General features: G+C 52.6%; 1 protein-coding gene across 11 annotated transcripts in view; it reads right to left on the reverse strand.

The window, feature by feature from the left end:
- Nucleotides 1–6: 6 nt before the first annotated feature.
- Nucleotides 7–19801, reverse strand: part of ARAP3 (ArfGAP with RhoGAP domain, ankyrin repeat and PH domain 3) — a 42765-nt gene continuing 22970 nt past the window's right edge. For 4 of the 11 annotated variants that reach the window (XM_025216090.1, XM_025216089.1, XM_025216098.1 and 1 more), the window contains 25 exons: nucleotides 19012–19118; nucleotides 17401–17600; nucleotides 17041–17126; nucleotides 16528–16710; nucleotides 15970–16132; nucleotides 15400–15543; nucleotides 15162–15315; nucleotides 14137–14239; nucleotides 12695–12893; nucleotides 11611–11674; nucleotides 10785–10948; nucleotides 10297–10509; nucleotides 9502–9607; nucleotides 8708–8855; nucleotides 8521–8589; nucleotides 7832–7906; nucleotides 7364–7478; nucleotides 6501–6629; nucleotides 5872–6005; nucleotides 5214–5296; nucleotides 4674–4709; nucleotides 3866–3929; nucleotides 3633–3770; nucleotides 3217–3255; nucleotides 7–918 (listed from right to left, as the gene is read on the reverse strand). In XM_025216090.1, coding sequence (XP_025071875.1) covers nucleotides 289–918; nucleotides 3217–3255; nucleotides 3633–3770; nucleotides 3866–3929; nucleotides 4674–4709; nucleotides 5214–5296; nucleotides 5872–6005; nucleotides 6501–6629; nucleotides 7364–7478; nucleotides 7832–7906; nucleotides 8521–8589; nucleotides 8708–8855; nucleotides 9502–9607; nucleotides 10297–10509; nucleotides 10785–10948; nucleotides 11611–11674; nucleotides 12695–12893; nucleotides 14137–14239; nucleotides 15162–15315; nucleotides 15400–15543; nucleotides 15970–16132; nucleotides 16528–16710; nucleotides 17041–17126; nucleotides 17401–17600; nucleotides 19012–19118 — 3546 coding nt within the window. In that variant the 3' untranslated portion in view covers nucleotides 7–288. Of the gene's footprint in view, nucleotides 1105–3216; nucleotides 3256–3632; nucleotides 3771–3865; nucleotides 3930–4673; nucleotides 4710–5213; nucleotides 5297–5871; nucleotides 6006–6500; nucleotides 6630–7363; nucleotides 7479–7831; nucleotides 7907–8520; nucleotides 8590–8707; nucleotides 8856–9501; nucleotides 9608–10296; nucleotides 10510–10784; nucleotides 10949–11610; nucleotides 11675–12694; nucleotides 12894–14136; nucleotides 14240–15161; nucleotides 15316–15399; nucleotides 15544–15969; nucleotides 16133–16527; nucleotides 16711–17040; nucleotides 17127–17400; nucleotides 17601–19011; nucleotides 19119–19801 lie in introns of those variants that run through there. The other 7 variants (XM_025216092.1, XM_006034157.3, XM_006034158.3 and 4 more) reach the window with 7 other exon arrangements.

Raw genomic sequence — 19801 nt, forward strand, 5'->3', positions numbered from 1 at the left:
TGGCAGTTATCTTCCCTCTTTCCCTGCAGATCTGATCCGACACAGCATGTCTCAGGAATTCCACTCCAAAGGCCAGGGAAGCTGATGCCTCCTCTAGTCTCAAATACTCACTCTTGATTTGGCTCCTGGGGTTGTGGCAGGAGGCAGAAATGGTCCACAAGGGAGCACTCAGGTGTCACATGACAGGTCCATTTACCCCAGACCTTGTATCTACTGCTACTAGTCATATGACCTGCTGCCTCTGCTCTGCCACCCAAGGTCACATGTCCTCCTGTCCAGCAGTGGAAATCATGTGATCTGCTGGCCTGGCCCAAGCTCAGGGCCCTGGCCCTCATTCTTCCTGAGGATGACGCTGCTCAGCTCCTGCATCAGCTTATCATTGATGGGTGAAGGCAGATGGCTGATCTTCTTGGAGGCCTCTGGAGGGGGTGCCTTGCCAAACAAGGGCTCTAGCACTAGAGGCTGTTTCTGCTCTGCCTCCTGCTCCTGTGCCAAGGCAGGTAGTACTTGGGATGGCTCTAGATTTCTCTCAAGGGAAGCTGTTTTGGTAGGTCTGAGCCCAGATGATCTGGTGTGGTACAGGGCCTTTTCAGACTCCAGGTTGAGGCCTCTTTCAAGGGAAAGTGCCTTAGTAAAGGGCATGCTGGACACCTTTTGGCCTGGGCTTGGAGGCAGTGAGGAGCGAAGTGCTGGGTGCTGAGACTGCTCTGAGAACAGGGTTGGTTTCACGGATCTGTCCACAGCAGGCACCTGGGACAGCGCAGCCAGGAGGCCTCTGTCCAGCTCCAGCGGGGACAGTGTAGGGCAGTTGCCCACCTCCTCATAGACAGGCTCTGCATCTGCTGCTTCTTTCTCCTGCTGCTCATCCAGTGAGTCCTGATGCATTTTCATGGGCTGGCAAGGGAGAGAGATTAGGGGCTAGACGTGTGATAGAACCCCAGACTCAGAGAACATTTTCTGGGATACAGTTCTTCCTCCATGGTTAGATGCCATTCCTTTCCCCAGCCTATCTGCCTTGAGCCTGGAGGTCTTGTCTGTGCCCTAGCAGCAGAGAGCCTGGAACTTTGGGGAATGCTGTGCAGGTCTGATCCCTCCCCATGGGTCCTGGCAGGTGGAGAGCAGGTACAGACATTAGGTGACCAAACTTCCTAGCCACCTGCACAACAGCAGGGGAACCAAATGAGCAGGAGGCAGCTGAAGCAGTGGGAGGCAGGCCCTTTGTGAGAGATGCCTTCTCCTGTAACTTTCTCTGCTAGGGAAGGGAGCATAAGGCCATGTTGTTGCCCTAAGCCCAGCAGATGTTGGCCTTAAGTGGGCTTCCCAGCCTTGCTCAATTCCTGTGACTGATTTGCATTGGCAGGAATCCCCCCATCGGTACAGTCTTCTCTTCCCCACATCACAGTCAGACAGGAAGAGACTTCTCTCAGCCCAGCATCACTCCCTGGTCTCTTCAGCCACCAGCTCTGCACCTTCCCCAGACAAGGGCTTGAACTGTGATGGATCTGTTCTGGGCTGTTCAGAACATAATCTCTAGTCAGCTGCTCCCCAGAAGGCTCTTAGCCTTAGATGGAACATGGGGTAAGGCCAGGCTGGACTAGGTCAAATGGTCTTCCTTCTCTCGCTCTCTCTGAATCACCAGATCCTGCCCCAGTCTCAGCTCACCAGCTGTGGGAACAGACTATGGCAAAAGCATCTATTCATGCAGCTGTAAGGGCTTTTTAACACCTTGGTAGTGGTGTATCCTGGCCTGGTCATTCTCAAGCATGCCTACCCCTGCCCTTATTGAGATGCTCCAGACTAAGGCATATGCTGGTAAGGCTGATCAGGGCCCTCCCTCTGTAGCCATTTCCAAGACCTCATTCTGTAGAGTGCTTGAGGGTGGGTACAGGGGAGCATCCAAGAACAGCTACACCGGTAGGCATGGGTGGGTAAGGTGTACTCAACACTGGTGTGGCTGCAATATACAACTGCTGCAGTATAGATAGGCCCTAGGAGAAGACACTGAAGCTGGAGCTGTTCCACTGGGTCAGGAAACCTGAGAGCAGAAGAGGCAGGGGTGCATCAGCCCAACCACTCTGGGTCACAGCACATATGGCAGTGAGGGATAGCAATTCCCCACTCCTGGGGCCGCATGTGGTTTGGGTGTTGCACAGTGTTTCAGTCTCAGTCTTGTAGCTATTCCACAGCAGTAGGCACAGCTCAATTCCAGTGCTTGACATGTTCCTACCTTTTGTAGCAGTGGCACCCAGCAGAACTGCTGCATCACAGCCAGTGGCTGTGTTCTGACAGCATTTTGCACCAAAGTCAAGCAATAGGGCATGCTTCTGCCCCTGCCTCTCCCAGCCCAGCTCTGCTGCATGGCCTTAGTTGCCCAGCACTTCCCTGGAAACCTGAGCATGTACTCAGGGCAGAGTGGAAACCACACAGAGCAGGACTTACAGGGTCAGAGGCAACTCAACAGTTCTAGTCATTGGGCATGCTCACTAGATGTAGCCATAGGGAGCTTGTTAGGGTTATCTGGCTCTAGTGAGATGAGTAAATAGAGAGGCAAGAGAGTTTTCCTCGCTGAGAGCTTATTTTCCTTCTATAGTGCACACCAAAGATATCCCCTTTGACCAATGCAGACTGAGTACATGGCATCTCAGCCCCAATAGAGACTGTCAGAAATGTTAGGAGCAGCTGCCTCATAGTGTAGAGTGGAGCAGATTTCTGCCTTGTGTTCCCTGGATGGTATCTCCTTGCCTACTGCTAGGGTGGGGTGGGACAGTAATTCCTCAGCATGCAGAACACCACACAGCAAGCAAGAGCAGCAAGCAAAGAGGAACCCCCTGCTCAAGCAAGAGGCCAGGAATTCAGGGTGCCACAGTCTACAGCTTAGACAGGGTACCAGTATGGTCCCTCAGTCCTTGAGTAAGACCATGAGACAATAGCTAATGATACTAGCTCAGGGCAATTTCCCCAAACTCTGCCCAGGCTTTGGCCAATTGTGTTGCACTGAGCACCCTCAGATCAGCACTGGAGGGGCCACCCTGCAACTAGTGGGCCAGACTGCTCTTTAAATGATCACTGTGACTGAGTCACAATATAAGGGCTGGGCTTTGCAAATCGGCCCCCATTTCCAAAACCCCTAATCACCAGGTTCTCCCTGCTGTTGCAGATGATCCTTAAAGGCTGTAAACCCCTGCATGAATATGCATCAGACATGCAGATACTTACAAAGAACATGGACAAAGTCCTTCGATTGTGCAGGCGACGCTGGAAACAGAGGGAGATGGGGGAGAGAGTAAGCACCTAACAACACAGAACAGCGTCAGGGCTGCAAAGAGCTCTGGGGGAAACAAAACTCAACATGTGGGCAAAGTGCACCACACTGCTATACACAATTTGTGAACACTTTACACAGAGTGGTACTCCTGCAAGCACATATATGGCCTGCTCGCACACAGGCACAGAGCACCCACACAGACACAGTGCTGCTGCACACACTGCCACAGCTGCTCACAGGCATGTTTCACTTGCTCTCCCTCTGTGTCTGCCTACAGTTGGACAGGAAGTGCTCTTGAGGTTGGGATGGCCCAGTGGGCATGGAACACAGGGTTGCAGGGCCCTGCTAAGCCTTGGTGCTATCTTACCAGGGTCTGGTTGGCAGAGAGCATGGTAGTGTCAGTGCTGTCTCCTCGCAAAGGGACCAGTGGCATGGTGCCAAACTTCTGTTTGGAGAGGTCAGAGGAGGAGCGCCGCCGTAGGATCACTGAGCGCAGATCATCATGCTGCATGGCATCACGAGACATGTTAGTGCTTGGCATTGCTGAACCCCAGCCCTGCCCAGGCTCTCTGTGGGCTTGGCATGGCAGTTCTCACCCACCTGAGCCTTCAGGATGCTGGTGATCCAGTCCCACAACTCAGCCTGCCCTGTGCATGCCAGATACCTACAAAACAGTCAAAGGAGATACTGACTGGTTACTGGGACCCTGGGGTCTGCCTCTCGTCACCAGCTTTTTCAAGAGCCCAGCCAACAGGGCTGTTCTCTAGGTGGCTCTATGGTGCTGTTTCCACAGGCTCCCTCCCCACCTCCCACACACAAGCTACCCCTTTGCACACATACACACACAGGCTATGCCCTGCACACATATATGCACATTCACAGACACAGGCTACCCCACCCCTCCACCTAAGCTATACTGCACACACACGTGCACACATGTTCTGGAGCACAGAGACAGTTTGCTCTTCCCATCTTTGGGGCCTGACCACAGCCCCTCAACTTCTGCTCTATCAGCCTGCCAGTTTACAAGCCCAGCCTGCAATTCTTACTCTACTCACTCTCTCATTAGTCACTCATGCCCGCTCTCTCTCCATGCATTTCCCTGAGGGTCCTGCACTAGCCTGCCTGCATTAAAGGTGTGCTTGGCCCAGTGCTCCTGCCCACATCCTCTCCAGCTCCCACCACATCAGTGCCCAGTGCAGCCAGGCTTTTACTCCTCATCATTGTTGAGGGCGGGAATTAAAATGGGCTTGGGGGCTAAGGAGGAAGGGTCAGAGAGGACCTGAGATGGAGTGATCAGAGCTGTAAAAACCCAAGGGCAGGTCAGGCACATGGGTGCTCTCATGGCCTGCCTCTCTTGTGAAGTGGAGGTCCCTGCCCACAGGAGAAAGAGATACAAGATACTCACAGTTGCTGCTTGTCCAGAGTCAGTGTGAAACCCCACCTGGAGTGAAAGGACAATAGCAGAGTCAGGCAGGGCAACTGAAGCACATCAGATGTTGTCAGAGCTTATGAGCTCTACAGCCAGTGCTAGGGGGATAGGTTGAGCTGAGGGATTAGGAACCGAAGCTGGGGTCAGGCTGATTATTTGGGACCAGGGCCAACATGGGAGCTAGGGCACAAGGCCTACAGGACCACAAGCAGGTCACACTACAGGGCCACAAGCAAGCACTTGCAAAGGGGTCACTATCAAGATCCTACCTTGCTGTGGCTGTGGCACAGGGCTGGGCTCTGGGGAGCACCAAGCATACTTTGTGCTCTGGCAAGTTCCCTTTAGGTCAGGCCCTGAGGCTAGGAGGTGAGGGCTCCAGGCAGAATACTGTGAAAGAGCTTCCCTAGTATGGAGCTACAGGCTCCAGGACAAGGTAGGGTGTGGAGCTTCTGTTAGAGGAGGTGCTAGTGATCAGAGGGAGTTGTTAATCTGGCTCAGCCCCTGGACCTGGCTTACTGAGAGGGTGGCTTCAGCTTCTTCCGGATCCCCATGTAAACCTTGGCTGAATCAAGAGGCCACTCCCGTTCTGGCTTGGCACTCTGGAGGAAGAGAGCAGACGCTTAGCCAAGGCAAGCCCTGCCAGTCATTTCTCTCCTCTTTCCCCCTGTTGTGGCTGGCACCTGGTTCCCTCCCCTCCCCTGCCCTACCAGCATTCCCTGATTTCCCCTAGTTCAGTCATCCTAACTGGCACCTGCTTCCCTTCCCTCTCTATCCCTCCACATCAGTACCCCTTCCTCTCACCTAGGCCAGTTCAGGCCTGCTTACCCTGTCAGCATGCCCCTCACAGCCATAAGTGAGCAGCCACTTGACCTCTGGGTTCCCACCATGGGGAAGACCTAGTGGTCTCCTGCTCCACAGGGAGGGAAGAAGCCTTTCTCCCCACATGGGGAGGGAAAACAGCAGAAGATTCCAGAACCGGCTCTTGGCACAAATCAGTCAAACAGGACCAGGTAAAGTTTTACTCCACAGCTCATGAGGCTGCCCTTCCCTGTGCACACCATTCCCTGATACCTTGGATTTCTAGAAAGTGCAGTGAGTCTCACCACTGCCCAGGTGGGAGACTGGCAGCAGGATGGGCATTAGCCAAAGCTTGGGCTGCTGGGATGAGCTTTACCCTTTTCTCCTTCAGCAGCAGCAGCTTTTGATCACGGATGACAAAGTATCGCTCCTGAAACTTGCTCCCCAGGAGTTTGGGGTGCTCCTCCCGGCACTTCAGTAGCCCACATTTGGGGCTCTCCCTCTTGGCACCTGTGCAGTGGGGGAGGAGCAACATTAACTGTGGGAAACTGCTGAGAAACACAATGGGAGCCTAGAGTGAGCAGGCAAAGGAAAAGGAAGAGCATGGTGGGAGCAGACTAGGGGCTAACAGGAAGGGAAGAGTGGCAGGTGGCAGAGCCCCCCCCCACCTGGCTTGCACTCCCTTGGTCATGGAGCTATTGCCCTGTCAGACCTAAAGCTCAGATGTTGTTCACAGGACACTGCCTTTTCAACCTTCAGGGGCTTTTCTGCTGGAACTCACTCAGCAGGACTGTGAGGTCTAGCCCCACAGCCAGATAGTGCCACCCATGGCCACATTATGCCTGCTCTGGCCCCTGTAGGCAGCCTCAAAAGAAGGCAGAAATTGAAGGACCAGGCAGAGAGAGGATTGTTGACCTTACTATATCTGCTCCAAGAGAATGGGGGCCATAAGTTGATAGTCCCTTGCAGGACCTACCACCATGCTGTTGGGGTAGGAGGATTCACCTGTAAAGAGACAGCCACCTTCTCCTATGGGTACCTTCCTCACCAGCAGGTAGGCAGAGCTTGGTTCAGGCAGCTTGCACCACTGAAGAGCTTGCTCTAGGACCTTCTCCTTAGGGTGCAAGGGTCGCTCTAAGGATGAAGGAGACATGGCCTACTCAGATGCTGCTGCTGCTGGGCAGTGGGAGAAGCTGATTTGGGGCAAGCATATCACTAACTTGGGACAGAAGTCCAGAACACATTGTGAGGCAGGAGCCTATGACAGCAGTGAGCAAGCCATCACCACCAGGCTGCACTAGCACCTGGGAGGTTTTGAGGGGCAGGTGTGCCCCTCTACATGATGGCTCATGGCAACAGGTACAGGGGCTCCAAAGTTGAACATTTCATAGATGAAATGTGGCTGCCCCCCTTACTCAGCAGAACTATGACTTTTCTCTCTGCCTTTCATAGACTCATAGAAAATTAGGACTGGATGGTACCTCAGGAGGTCATCTAGTCCAACCGCCTGCTCAAAGCAGGACCATCCCCAACTAGATCATCCCACCCAAGCAGTCTCCCTGATCTCTGATAGCATGGTGCCCCTTCCCCCACCCTGTGTTACAGTGCCTGCTCCCCTCAGTGCTGAAGCACTCCCTTCCCCATCCTCCCAGTAATGCAGCGCTGCCTTCTCCCTCATCCCTCCAAGGTGTAACACTGCTTTCCCCAACCAATGCCTAATGGCACAGTGCCACCTTCCACACAACGGTACAGCTTCACCTCTCTCCCTCACTCTTCCCCCCAAACTCAGCACCACCTTCCCCAATCACCCACTGCCTCTTCCCCTCAATCTGCCCTCACCTCAATGGCAAGACACTCCTCACACTCACCCAGCTCCCCATTCTCTAGAGCTTCAAAGGTCAGCCAGATGTCCAGGCTTGCAGCCACACTGCGCATCTCCAGTACTTGATTGGTCAGCTCCTCAGCTGTCATAGAGGGTGACACCTGGGGACATAATGTGTCAGCTCAGCAATGCTCAGCTCCAGGACCAAACTGGTCTAAGCCCTGTGGCCATCAGTGAGTTTCACCACTGCCTACATGGGAAACTGATGGCAGGATGGGAATTAGTCAATAGATGGCTTCCTCTTCCTTGCTAAGTATCTTCTGGCACCACAGGACAACTCTGATGTTCTGAGCAGCCACTTCCACTTCCAGTGTGTGCCCACAAAGGAGTTCCCAGAACTGTGACTCTGTATGGATAGTGGAGCTATCCAAGAGCCACGGACATGTCAGACACCTGCACACCTGTGTAACTTTGTGCCAATGGCTACAGCCAGGCCACATGCTTGCTCCCTCACCTTCAGGGTGACGCAGCAGTCAAGCAGCTTCTGCTCCAGGTAAACCTCAATGATGAGATCCCCAGCCTGTGAAAGCTGTGAAAGAAGAGATAGTTGAGGATAGGTTAAGCCCCTGGGAGCACACAGTGTCCTGGAAACCCAACCCCAGAGGCTGGAACAGGTGTGGCAAATCAGTAGCATAGTACAGCATTTCCTGCAAAGAGGCCTTCTATTCTCTTGCATCCACAACAGCTGCACTCAACTAACTGTGACTGGTGTCAGGAAAGAGAAGGGGGTCTTGGGCCCCTCACAAAATAGCTATTCACTATAGGGAAACAACACCAGGGAGAAGAGGATCAGGAGATTAAAAAACTAGAGTGCTGAAAGCTGGGAAGCAATGCTGTCTACTGCTCTTTGGTAAGCTGCAGTAATAACTTACTGGAAGCCTCATTCGAGAGGTGATTAGTGCTGAGAGAGCATGGGGCTCGTCTAAGGGGCTTGAGCAGACCCATGCTGGAACAGTGACCCCCACAGATACCTACAGGAATGGGAGGACTTACAGCCATGGCCTGAACTGAGCTGTTCCCAGCCAGCCATCTTCACTGCTAAGGGTTCTGCAAGCCTACAGACCTCAGCAGAGGCTGAGGTCAAAACTGTAGTATCCCCAAGGGAGGGTGATTCATCACATAGTGCACCTGTGTCTCCAGTACCTGAACATCCTTCCAGGTGGTAATCAAGCTGTTCTCTAGGTCCATCTGTGACACCTGATCCTCATCAATCTGTCAGGAGAAGGAAAAAGAAATGAGGCAGGGCAGGAGGGAGAGGCAGAGTACTGCCAGGTTGGGGAAGGCAAGGGAACAGGGAGAGGGTGAGGGGAACATAGTGAAGGGAGCTTACATTGAAAATGCGGACGTAGTTGTCTATCAGGTCTTCCATCACTTTGACCTCATGCTCGCCTTTGCCATCTGTCTGGAAGAGGCTGGGAGCAAAAAGCAGCGACAGGTTCTTGGTACCCATCTGATTGAAGTCAGCACATTTCTGCACCCTGGTAGCCCGGGAAAGAGAGAATTCGCCATGTGTGACCAGTGCCATGGCATAAGAAACCAGGAGCCTTCAGCACCCTCCAGACCTGCTCCCAACACCCTGTGGAACTGATCATCCTAATTTTTTACTGAGTTTTTTTCAAAACCAGAAACCTTTATCCAAGAATCTTTCAGGGTTTTGAAATTTCCCAATTTTTCATCATAACTGGGCTTGAATAATTTTGAACAGTAACAAAGGGAAGTAGAAAACAAAATGAAAATCATATGTCCTGAAAACCTATTATTTTATTAACCTGAGTGGCAAGAAGAAAACAGAGAACAAAAATAGGGAGAAAGGAAACAGAGAAAAATGTCAGTAATGAAAAACCTCCAAGTTGTTCTGCCTTAGCCTCTGGGAAATGAAACTAACTTCACCTTGTGAAAATAGTTTTGCATTTTTAGTCATCCACCACCTGTCCAGAGGAGCTGGAGACCAGTGGTGTCCCAGACGGCATGGGGCATGAAGGGAGCAGACATACGGCCTATCCTGATTAAACCACCTCTGTTGGCTGAGGTCAGCCCAGGGCTTGCCCTACATCTCCAGCCCAGACAGAATCACATTGCTTCTTACAAGACAAGCAGGAAGTGACCAATGAGGGATAGACTGACCGGTAGAGGTGACCAATCAGAGCAGCCAGGGTCTTGCGGTTTAGGCGAGGCAGATGGTTAATCAACTCCTTGTATCGTTCCAAACGCTGGGCTTTCTGGGGTATTTCTGGAGGGAGGAAACAATCACAAAAGCAAGATGCCAGCACAACACCTTATTTATGTGGCACCTGCCCCAGCAATGCTTCCCTTGCCATCCCATCACTGATGGGCATAAGCACAAGCAGCTACTGCTGACTGATTCAACTCAGGCCAGTTTGCACTCACTGCCCTTGTGGTATTGGTTATGCTGCTGCACAGCCCACGTAAGCTGTTCTGGGACTTTTGGATAGGGCAAGTTATAAATCTAAAAAAATAAATACGTGTAATATGCTGCCGATAAGAGTGGTGACAATTTACATGCCCTAAGCACTGGGGTACCAGCTGGCACATGAGACAAACCAGGAGAGAATTGGGTTCAGAGTCCACATTCCCAGAGGGGGTCAGCTCAAGCCTGTCCCTATCATAAAGACCTCAATGGAAGGCTAAAGAACAGCGGTGTAAGTGGGGCGGAGGGAGAGGGAGTGGCAATAGGTGCAACTACCCCAGGCACTGATTTGTGGGCAGGGGATTGGGGGTGAAAAAAGTGGCTGCTGCTGGTAGCCACATGCTTGCAATTATGAATGCAGCAGCAACCAGAAGTCACTGAATCTGCTTTTTCCCAGGTGCCCAGGCATACTGCCGCACTGCTGCAAAAGAGAGTCTGGGTGAAAAAGAACCATAGGCTTCATGAAGGCAGGGTGAGACAGAAGGTGATACCTGCAGCCTCCTTCCATTGTGGGTGCAGTTCTGAGGTAAAGACTGGGTCTTCAAGCTCCCGAAAAAATCTCTTCAGCACATCAGTCACATCCTCAATGAAGTTGTCACTGATGCGCAACTTCACATTACGGGCATCCCGCCGGAACTCTTCCATCAGCACCTTGATGCGGGACTTGGCCCCATTCTTCCGGTAAATTCCTTCATGACGCAGCCCTGGGGGTAGGAGGGCAGGGTCCCCAAAGGGAGCCAGGATCAGCAGTCAGGAGCTAATATGACTTGAGCATGCCCTCCTAAGTCGTGTGTGTGTGTGTCACCCGGGTCATTGTGTGCATGGGTGCTTCACTGTGTGCCTTCCCAAATGCAGTGCCTGCTGCTCCACACCTTCTGCTCCACGCCCAAATTACTGGCTTTTGCTATGTTGCCTCTTTGGAGGGTGGAGTGTGGTTGTGAATGACAGGAGACACTATGGGGTCAGTGGCAGTGCTCACCATACTGCGTGATGAAGGCAATGCAGCTGTCCACGATGATGGGGATGTTGCTCCGGCTGAGCTGCTGGTCTCGCAGGGCATTACCCCAGCCCCCTGCTGAGGCCTGAATGTCCATGCACCATGCTGCAAAGTCCACTCGTGACACCCCTTGCAGGTAAAAGGTCCTGAGAACAAAAGAGGCAAAAAGCAAGGAATGAACATCCTTGTCCCCAGGACTTACCCCCACCACTCTACTCCCCACCCCTCTGTGAAGGTCTAGAGAAGCAGAAGGGCCATCACTACCAGCCTTGGGTCCTGCTGGAGCCATATCTTGCTGGATATGAACCTGTCTACAGGGGTTTAACCTTCAGAAGGTAGGGGAAGCCCTAAGGCTGGGTCAATATGCAAGGGAGTTAAATCAGGGTGGATACTGGGTAGCACTACCGTAGCAAGGGAACCCACTGTAGGGGATGTTCATGCTGGGCTGGGTAGAGCTCTGCCCCCCTGCCTGGCCCAAGAGCAGACCTTCTATATCAGTGACTGGCCCTGTCCCACCTGAAAGGGACTGTGAGTGCTGGTGTGTTGCATGTAATGCTGTGAAAATCCTTCAAACAAACTCTGGCTCTGGCTCTAGGGTTCAATGGCACTCCTCCCAGCAAGTAGGTTTCCTTGGCACTTCCCTTGAGGAAGTCTGAGAAGCAAGCTGCTCTGCAAGCGCTCCAGCCCCACTCCTCCCAGTGATGATCCAGGAATACTTTGTGGGCACTTTGCCCTGGGCGTGGCTGTGAGAGAGCAGCAGGGCCTTGCACTGTGCCAGTGGCTTGAGAGCCCTTCCAGCAGAACTTACCTCCCCATCTCCACTAGGATCAGCATCTCTTTCTTCTCAGAAGTTTCACTAAGGGGGACCACACCTGCATGGGAACAAAAGTATACATCAGATGACGCCTTGAGATCAGGGAGAGATCTCACATTAGGGTGCAGTGAACCCCCAAGTCAGGTAGAAGGATCTTCACAGCACTACATGCAACACATCAGCATTCACAGCCTCTTTCAGGCAGGACAGGACCAGTCACTGACAGAGCTCAGCCTTATACCATGGGCCTCACTGACCAAGTGCAGACTGGTCAAGTGCAGCTTGTTCTGATGCAGACAGAGCCAGTGGTTAATGCCACTCAACCACATAGTACAGGCCTCACAGAGTCAGCACTAAAATGCAGTCCCTCTAGGGTGAGGCAGGGCTAGTGGTTAACACTGCACAGCCACATAGCATGGGCCTCGCTGATCTAGCACGGAATTGCAGTCAACTCCAAAGAGGGTGGCTCAGCTTTCCTGAGCATATATTCAGACTCAGCTGGGCAGCTTGGGCCTTGCTGACTGAGCACTGAAATCCAGTTCCTCTAGGGCAGCAATTTTCAACTGGGGTGCCATTGGGTATTATATTATCTCACTAGGGTATTAGAAGATCCTTTATGGGTACTAATGGGTTCTGTGCAATATTAGCACTGTAAGATGTGCAAACACTCACACAATTCGCAAGACAAACCAGATATTTCAATCAGGAATCCACTGTGTTAAAAAAATTCTGCCCTTTGTGGTCTTTCTGAACTCTTTGCAACAGAAGACTTGCTCTGTTATTTTTCTGCAGTCAAGAAATGAGTGAAAGCTCATTGCTGGCATTTTCTGATAGGTACTTTAAGTCTTATAAGGATCCTTTGAGTCTGAAAAAGTTGAGAAACACTGCTCCAAGATGAGGCAGGGTTCATGGTTAATGGTGCTCAGGCACACAGAACAGACTTCACTGACCCATCACTTAAATGTAGCCATAATAACATGGGCCTCACTGATCTAGCACTAAGATGCAGCCTTCTACAGGGGCAGGGAAGGGGCAGGGCTGTAGTTTCTCATTTGGGAAGTGGAAGGTCCACACTCACTGAGCTCTTGTAGCCTCCGGAGGTTGATGCTGTCCTCAGCTGCCTTCTCCTCCACTGGGCAAATGAACAGGTGAGCTTTTTGCAGGATGAAGAAGCCCTGCAGCCACTGATCAGGGTTGAGCATGGATTTATAGCGCAGCTGGCCCGCTTTCTGGAACTCATAGCCCAACAGGCAGTGACAGCTGACTGGGGTGAACCACTGCACAGAGAAGGAGAGGCTGGGTAGACCTGGGCATGAGCACTATGTTAGGCCAACCAAGACAGCAGGAGGAATAGAGGACTAGCACAGAAGGACAAGACCCCATCATGGGAAGGAAAGGGGAAATAGAGCACAGGTCTAGACCCCATACAGAGGGAATGGCATTGGGGCAAACATGGAGGGCCAAACCTTGGCTTGGGAAGGGGAACAGGGTTGGACTGGCACAGAGAGCCAGGGCCCAAGTTAGGGGAGAGAAATGGGAACCCAACATAGAGGTCCACGGCCCAGGTGGGGTGAGGGAGGAGAATGGGGGCCCAATGCAGAGGCCAGGGCCCTAGCTGGGGAAGGAGAATAGGATCCATGGCATGACTGTTTTGGGAGGAATTTACCATACCAGAGAGATCACAGAATCATAGAAAGGTAGGGCTGGAAGGGACCTCTGGAGATCATTTAATCGAACTCTCTGCCTAAAGCAAGATCATTCCTATCTAAACCAATTCATACAAACCCTTTTCTAACCTATTACTAGCACTATATAGTTAATCCTGTCACATCACTACTAGCACAGCATTCTTAACCTGCCACAGGTAAACCTGGGGGACAACCACAGCCAGTGTGCCGCTGCTGCAGGGATTGTTAAAATATGTTTGTGATATCCATGAAAGAGGGCCACCCATCCACTACAGAGGAAAGAAGAGACCCACCACAGTCCCTACCAATCTGACCATGGAGTCAAATTCCTTCCTGATCCCAAATGTGGTTAACCAGTCTGATCTGGAGCAGAGGGAAAGCAAGGAATTTCTGGGTTTTAGTCCCAGCAGGAACATTAGCACATCCTAGCAAAATTCCCAGCTTTGAACACTCAATGCGTTTGAAGAAAGCAACCCCCCTCCCAACATGAGCAGCAACTAAAAGGAAAAAAAATCCTTCCCAGCTCCATGTGGCCACCAACAAAATCCAGAAGCACAGGAACTACTACCCACAGTACAGCATAGGCATAGTTCCTCCTAGCTCATCAATGACCAATGCTTGTTCAAACTCTTCTTGAACAATGAGGCAGATTCCACCATTTCCCTAGAGCAGTGAGTCAGTGGAATTGACTGTCTAACAGTGAAGAAGTTTTTCCTGATATCCAGTCTAAAATAAGACAAATCAGACAAGAGCCTATCAGCAGCTGCTTTCCTCAAGGTCCCCTCAGAGGGACTGGTCTGGCTGAACACCTTGTTGCAGGTGTGTTGCTTACCTTGCCAATGGCACTGGCCCAGGCCTGAAGGGTGTCAGGCCCATCAGCTCCCAGCTGCTGTACTTTCTCACTGCCCAGGAAGAGGTCCAAGGTGAAGCGAAACCTGCAAGGGCAAAGGCATCAGATTAGGGAGGCCTCACCAGGTCCTGGGGGCCTGGCACAGGGATCACCTTGTCTTTCCAATAAACCTGCAGCCCTGACCCTGAGGCCTTCCCTTGAACTCCTGCCCAGGGAAGAAAATGCCCTAGGAGATTAACACTGAGTATGATGCACTTGCAGGACTGGCGGGAGTTCTGGGCAGAATGCAAAAAGTTGGACTTCTCCAGCTGTGGAGACATGCAAGGGGATCTTTCCAATGGTGCATGGCTTGGTCAGCACTAGTTTCTCCTCTGTACAGAGAGCCAGACTCAGCTCCCTAGGACAGCAGGGACTACAGCAAGGAGTATATGGCTCAGGGTCATTAGGCAATCCTTCCCAGCTGCCTTGAGTGGCTTTTTCTGGAGCATCCACCACACCAAGCGGAAGATCCCCATATTCAGAGCTGGGCAGCCCATGGAAGACATCCCCACAGGGTTGAATAGAGGGACCTGGATTCAGTAACCTTCTGCGCCAGAGGACTACCTGTAAGGAATTGCCAAGCATGCTCCCTTTCCCACAGGCTCAGTCATGGGTAGAAGGGACAGAGAAGGAGGCTCACTCCAGGCCAGACTGTTACTATAGTGGCTTGTCTGTAGCACTGGCCCCCACATTCACTGCTAGCATCCCTCTTCTGTGAGTTATTTCCCTTCCCTTTTATGAAGTTCTCTGACCATGGGATAACTTATTGCCTCTTTCTGTAAGGCAGGAAGAGGCCCAGAGCAACTTGCCTGTACCCAGTGCCTGTGGGCTTCACTACCTCTGAGCTACTGGTCTGGCAGATGCAGAGCACCCATGACAGGGGAGGAGGTATGATGGGATGTGCTCATGAGCCTCACCCTTGGTCACCCCAGAGCATGCCCCTGGATGCAGACTGTGCTTATGCATACCTCTCTGTAGGCCCAGGACTGGTTGGGCCCTCCATCTTGCTTACACCCACAGAAACCATATCAGCCATCTCAATCTTCCCCAGTGGCTCAGTGCACTTGTCAGTCTCATAGAACAGAAGGGACTTCTCCAGGGAGCACCACACGCGACAGAATTCTGCAAGGAGCACTCAGTTAGCAATGGCAAGACAGCCTCTCCCTATCACATTCACTGTAATGCCTGGCCTGGCCCCAAACCTACCATCTCTGCTCTTCTTGCTGACACCAGACCTGGGGAGGGCTGCTGCCTTATAGAGGTAGCCACTGTGCATCACTGGCTGGGTGATCTCATTGTAGACGCTGTCTAGGCTTGGCTCCACTGAACTATGGCTCCCCGCTGAACATACTGTGAAGAATCACAACAGGAGGTATGGGGCAGCACTGACCTTGCAGAAATACAACAACCTTGGGGGGTCTTACTGTCGAAAGAGAGGACATGGAATGCTGCAGTACAAAAAAACCCTCCCAGCCCAAGGCAGAGGGGGTTCATAGATGCACCTGTCACCCTGACTTAAATGTGGGAGACAGAGACACATGATCCTGGAGGGAAATGGGCATTATGCAGGATTAGCCACTGGGTGTGCACAGTCCTGGCCACAGCCTGAGCTTCAAGGTTCTAGTTCTGACGCCCAGGACGTTCCACAGAAGAGTTAGGGGTAGCGGGAAGGGAACCAGATGGCCTAGAATGGGAGGTGTAGTAGAGGGTGTAGGGGCAGCAGCAGCATGGAACTGCCCCACTGTAGGGGAGAGAGGCTCTGGTGGCTCTTGTTACCTGAATTGTTCCCATGGCAGCTGCTCTCAGACATCTGCCACAGTTCAACACCTTGAGACACATCACAGCCTCCTACATCAAAAGCTGCCTCAGCTTCAGCAGTGGAGAAGAACTGCAGGACTGTCTTCAGCAGGTTGGGTCCTGCCACAGCAGCACAAAGTGTCTGTGGGTGAGAGATGTCATAGGCGGCCATGGTTTTCTCAGCCATGTGGGAACTTATTGTCCCCGGGCCCTGCAGTCACTGAACTGTGCTAACTTGGGGGGCTTGTAAAGGGAGGCACACCAACTTGCCACATGTCTGTCCTGCTATGCAGCTTCCTGGCACATCACTGATTGTCTGGAGGAGACCAGTGAGTGTGCATATATGGGATGCATTATCCTCTACACCCTTAAAGGATCTGAACTTGAGATACAAGTGCTTTTACAGGAACAATCAGGCCTAGAATGAAGGGCTTGCAGTACTCTCTGAAGGGTTTGCCCAATGCCCCCAAATCTTGCATGTGCCCATACAGCTGGGTTCATGTTTGCCTTTGTGTGCTAGCCCAGACCAGCACTCACCTGCAGCAACTCCTCCTGAGTGCTGTAGCTGGGGTGTTGGAGGCGGTATCGCCCATCCCGATATTTGCAAGTGATGAATTCCCGTCTCTGCTCTGCACTGGCATCTGGGTAAAGGGCCTCAGAGGGTGGGATGTGTGGGCTCCAGAATTGGTTGGCTCGCTCATTCCCCAGCACAATGAACAGCTACAAGAACATTGGTTTCAAAAAAGAGGGGACGATCTATGAGCTAGCAAAGCAGAAGGACACCTCAAGCTTCCAGAGAGGGTATGGGGGTAATAGACAGAAATGGAGGAGGACCCAAGACTTTGGAGGAAACTGTGGGTTCCTGTTATGGCATCCCCAGAGAGATAAGCCCCTCAGACCTCTGGTTCTCCACTGACTCCCCTGAGCTGGCACTCTGACTGCACTATGTTTCTGTGATACTAGCAGCAGCCCCTTTGGACACAAGAGCCCTGGCCTCAGATCACATGCAACCCAAATGGGCAGTGTTGGGGAGCAGGACACTTCTTGTACCTGAACAATTTCATTGCTCCAGACACTGGTGTCAAGCTTCAAGCTCTGCACTTTGGAAATGTTGGAGCCCAGACCCCGGTGCTGACCTGTTGGGAGCAGCAACGACTGTAAATACATGACCACTCTCCCCAGTCTGTCCAGTCAGATACCCACAACTCAACCTGCCTGTCATCAACTGGCTGATCAGCCAATTCAGCCATTTTCCTTTCCTTCTGTCTACATGATTTTAATGACTTGTAGCCAAGTAGCCAAGCTGCTAATTCAGTCACCCAGCCATCCCACCCACTGCCCCAACTCAGGAGCAGTGTCCCCCAGCCTCTCCTGTCTACCTGCTGGCAGGAATGAAGGAAATATACTGGCCTGCACACTGCTTGCAGATCACCACACATAAGTTGATGGATGCCCAGTCAGGGCTCATGGCCCTGCAATCAGCGCAGAACTTGTTAGCTTTGTTGGACCAGATCTTTTCAGCCACCTCATAGTCATAGAGTGTCTCTGCAATGGCATCCTGCAGGGCTTCCATCCACTCCCGCTTCTCCCGCTCTGATTCAGCTGTGAAACTGGGGGGAGGCGGGGGGGGGAGCACAAGCACATCTGGCAAACACTGAGTTTCCTGGATTCTTCCCCGGTCACCTCAGTTACCCAGAGCCCCAATTGCACCAGTCCCTGAGTTGCACTAGGATCCCACACACTGCCCCCAAAACACAGCAGATTTCTCTAGAGCAGGGATGGACAAAATATAGCCCACAAGCCAGATTTGACCCACTGAGGGATTTTATCTGGCCTGTAACAGGTCCCTTGGTCCTGCCAGGCCCAGGCACCCGGGGTGGGGGCTGAGCGATGGTGCGTGCAATCAGCCCTGGTGGAAAAGCTACTGCAACTGCCAAATCTGGCTCCGCTGTCCAGGAACCCTGGCCCATCTGCCCTGCACCAACTGCTGGAAGGGCAGGAACATACGGGCACAATGCTCAGCTGAGAAGCTGGGGTGGGGCTGTGGGCAGGCAGGGAGCAGCACCCAGGAGTGAGATGAGTGGGAGGGGCCAGGGAGACCCTTGGATCTTGGAGCACTGACACTGGGGCCCAGGCCAGGGCTGGGGCACAGTCACGATCTGCTGCCTGCATGCCCTGCAATGGGCATGGGTTCCATGGTTATGAGTGTGTGGGGAGCAGATCATGGCTCTGCCCCAGCCCTGGCTCCGTGCTGTCATCACCTCAAGATCCCAACCCTGGACACAGCTTTCTGCCTGGCCATGACTCCATCCCATCCATCCAGCTACACACCCTGCCTGTGTGGCTCCCGGCTGTTTCTCCATGGAGACCCCAAGATCGGAGGGCGGTAACAGCACGGGGCCGGGGCCAGGGCTGAGGCAGAGCCCTGCTTCTGTGGGCAGGGACATATAGGGAGCAAACGGTTGCTTTGCCTGGCCCCATGCTATCACCCCCATGATCCTGAGGTGTCCATAGAAACTGGCCAGGAGCTGCATGGGCAGTATACGCAGTCAGGTGGACAGGATGGGGCCATGGCTGGGTAGGGAGATGCATCCAGGGCCAGATCTGCCATCTTGGGGTGGTGACAGCATAGGGCTGGGGCCTGAGGCCCAGGATCCAGGGCACAGCTGCGATCCGTTTCCTGCATGCCCCTGCCTGCAGAACCAGTACCTGTAGCAGGGGCATGCGGGCAGATCATGGCTTTGCTCCAGCCCCAACTCTGCATTGTCTCTGCCCTGTGACTTCACCCCATGATCCCAGCCTTGCCAGCCCACCCCACTCCCAAACACTGCTCCCCATCTGCCCACAGCCCCATCCCACATAGGGAGTTATGATGAGCTGTTGCAAGGGTGGGGAGGGGAGGGAGTGCTGACCCAGCCCACAACAGCTCATTAAAACTCCCCTAGAGACCCGCAGGTCCAAATAATTGCCCACTCCTGCTCTAGAAACAAGCCAAACCCCAGGACTGCAGCTCCCAGTTACCTGAATATCTTGAATGGGGTGATGAGCTCAAAGCTACGGTGCTTGGCCTCACGGATAGTAGCACCACGCAGCTCAATCAAGCAGATGCCAATACCCATTTTAAAGAACTGCAAACAGAGATGGATATGGTGAGGGGGTGGTGGTGAGCAATAGTCTTGCAGAGTTATGCCCAGGTCCACAGCAGGCACAGTGCTCTTTACAGTTCTCTGCAGAGCAGTCCCATGGCCAAGACAGATACCAGTGAACCCAGGGTGGCAGGCAGGAAACTGCAGAGGGTAGTGCCCACAAGCAGGTGCTTCTCTACATGGACAGCATTTATGGAACTGTTAGATCCACATATATTTGTGCCTGGGGGTAGGTCAAAAATGGGCTACCCATGCCAGGAACCACCCCAGACCAACTCAAGCATGGCTTGCAAGGGCAGTCTCCATGCTGTGTCTTGCTTCTCTCTGGCCCCAGTGTCCACCTCAGGCTCCTCTCACACAGTGGGGAGTCAATCTGTGAGTTCAGATAATAGCCACCAGTATACTGTGGCAAGAAGGATCTCTTGAGCATATACTGACAACATTTAATAGAAGCAGGATGATGGCTGCCATGTTTCCCCTGCATTACCTGTGGCAGGTTAGAGTTTTAGCTCTGTGTTGTGTCAGGGTTGAGGGTAATCTTATGTAGAGTTTAGATTATGGTTTTCCTACATTCATATTCATAGATTCACAGATGTTAGGGTCGGAAGGGACCTCAATAGCTCATCGAGTCCGACCCCCTGCATAGGCAGGAAAGAGGGCTGGGT

The sequence above is a fragment of the Alligator sinensis genome, unplaced genomic scaffold (genome assembly GCF_000455745.1).
Source record: "Alligator sinensis unplaced genomic scaffold, ASM45574v1 scaffold14_1, whole genome shotgun sequence".
In the NCBI taxonomy this organism is placed as follows: domain Eukaryota; kingdom Metazoa; phylum Chordata; order Crocodylia; family Alligatoridae; genus Alligator; species Alligator sinensis.